We start from the raw sequence: 1,531 nt of genomic DNA, 5'->3' as shown, positions 1-1,531 counted from the left end.
AAACACAAAGAGACTCAACAACTACCCGCATACCAAATATCATACCCAACCATCCACCAGATTTTCCAAACATTCAACACAAAAAGTCCAACGTTAAACATTTTGTAAATATCAAACGCAAACAGCTAGGGGACTCAAATTTAAACCACTAAACCATGGTAATAACAACAACCTGCTACCTTAATATCGCACAAACAGTCCATAACGCGACAACAATAGAATAAAAAAATTAAAATGCAGTACCAAGGTCAATCACCAGGGGCTCAAAGTCAACCTAAACAATCTCCAAGGCCCCATCCATCAATCTGCCAAATATCATACAGTTCCTTCTCACCGATCTTCAGATATCAGACCAAACATGAAACGGAGTAAAAACAATACCCCCCATTTACATGGAGGGTAAAAAAAGATAGCAAAAAACTAAACAATATCAGATAAATAAACGACAATTCTCATCTGAAAGACAACATTAATGAGAAACCTTACATAGGCAAGCTCCTTTTCCGTCATGGGGCTCTGGAACTTGTGGTTACCAACGTACCCAATAGTTCCATATTTTGCTTATGTTTTGACACCTGTATGCCTCCACACAGTCCTTCAGTACACCAGCCTGGGTTGTTGGAGGGACTCTCATACCCGCGCCATGGCGTATCTAGAGGGGACGAATTCACTCTTGGATGGTGACTACCAGAGCCGTCATCACGCCATCCAGAAGTGTTACCTGGCAGCACTGTCTCGTGACTTCACCGTGTTTGGTGTACAGCATGGCGGACAGTGTTTCGGGTCTGCTAATGGCATCAACACTTACAACAGGTACGGACCTACTACAACCTGCGCAGCGGACGGCGAAGGCGGGGCTTGGGGAAATGAGGTCTACAAGATTACAGGTACACACTATTAGGCAGGTGTAGATGCCAAATGCGATGATAATGTTTGCATGGTGATATTGTAGTAATGTTATATTGTATCAAACTTGGAACAATTTTCACACATGCATACACACACACACTCACACACACACACACACACACACACACACACACACACACACACACACACACAGACACACGGATGTACATGTTCACACACACATACTCACACGTACACAAAGCACAAACGCTTGCAAGAATGATTGCACATGCGCACGCACACGAAAGCAAAGACACTTAAAGACACACACACACAAATACACGGGTCTGCCTAAATACCTCAACCGACCTTAACCGACCTCAACCGACCGCGTAATGGGTTAATATGCAGTATACATGGCTAACAACCTTTTCCAACGCTCTGGATACATTGTCTATGCTTGTTTGAATGAAATTTAAAAGCATGAAGGGATCGACATCCAACTATTAATATAAATGATCTGTCTAGCCAACCCCGAAGTTCGTTGGTTGGTTCCGGGGAGCGTTCCTCCTTGAGGTCAATGGAGGTCAAGCCGGTAGGCGTACGTGCTTAGCAGCTTGGATGTCAGGCAGGGAAACACTCTATATATAGCTATTATGAGTTGGTTATGATAGTATTTGTG

The 1,531-nt window shown here is 43.6% G+C and overlaps 1 protein-coding gene across 1 annotated transcript in view; it reads left to right on the top strand.

The window, feature by feature from the left end:
* The window catches only part of LOC109466320, a 26,006-nt gene that overhangs the window by 11,528 nt on the left and 12,947 nt on the right, over positions 1–1,531 (top strand). The window contains exon 11 of the mRNA XM_019764037.1: positions 594–887. Coding sequence (XP_019619596.1) covers positions 594–887 — 294 coding nt within the window. The remainder of the gene's footprint in view (positions 1–593; positions 888–1,531) is intronic.

This window comes from Branchiostoma belcheri, unplaced genomic scaffold, assembly GCF_001625305.1.
Source record: "Branchiostoma belcheri isolate BF01 breed outbred unplaced genomic scaffold, Haploidv18h27 scaffold163, whole genome shotgun sequence".
NCBI lineage: Eukaryota > Metazoa > Chordata > Leptocardii > Amphioxiformes > Branchiostomatidae > Branchiostoma > Branchiostoma belcheri.
The sequence above is the reverse complement of the archived record's forward strand: the minus strand, read 5'-3'. Positions and strand labels throughout refer to the sequence as shown.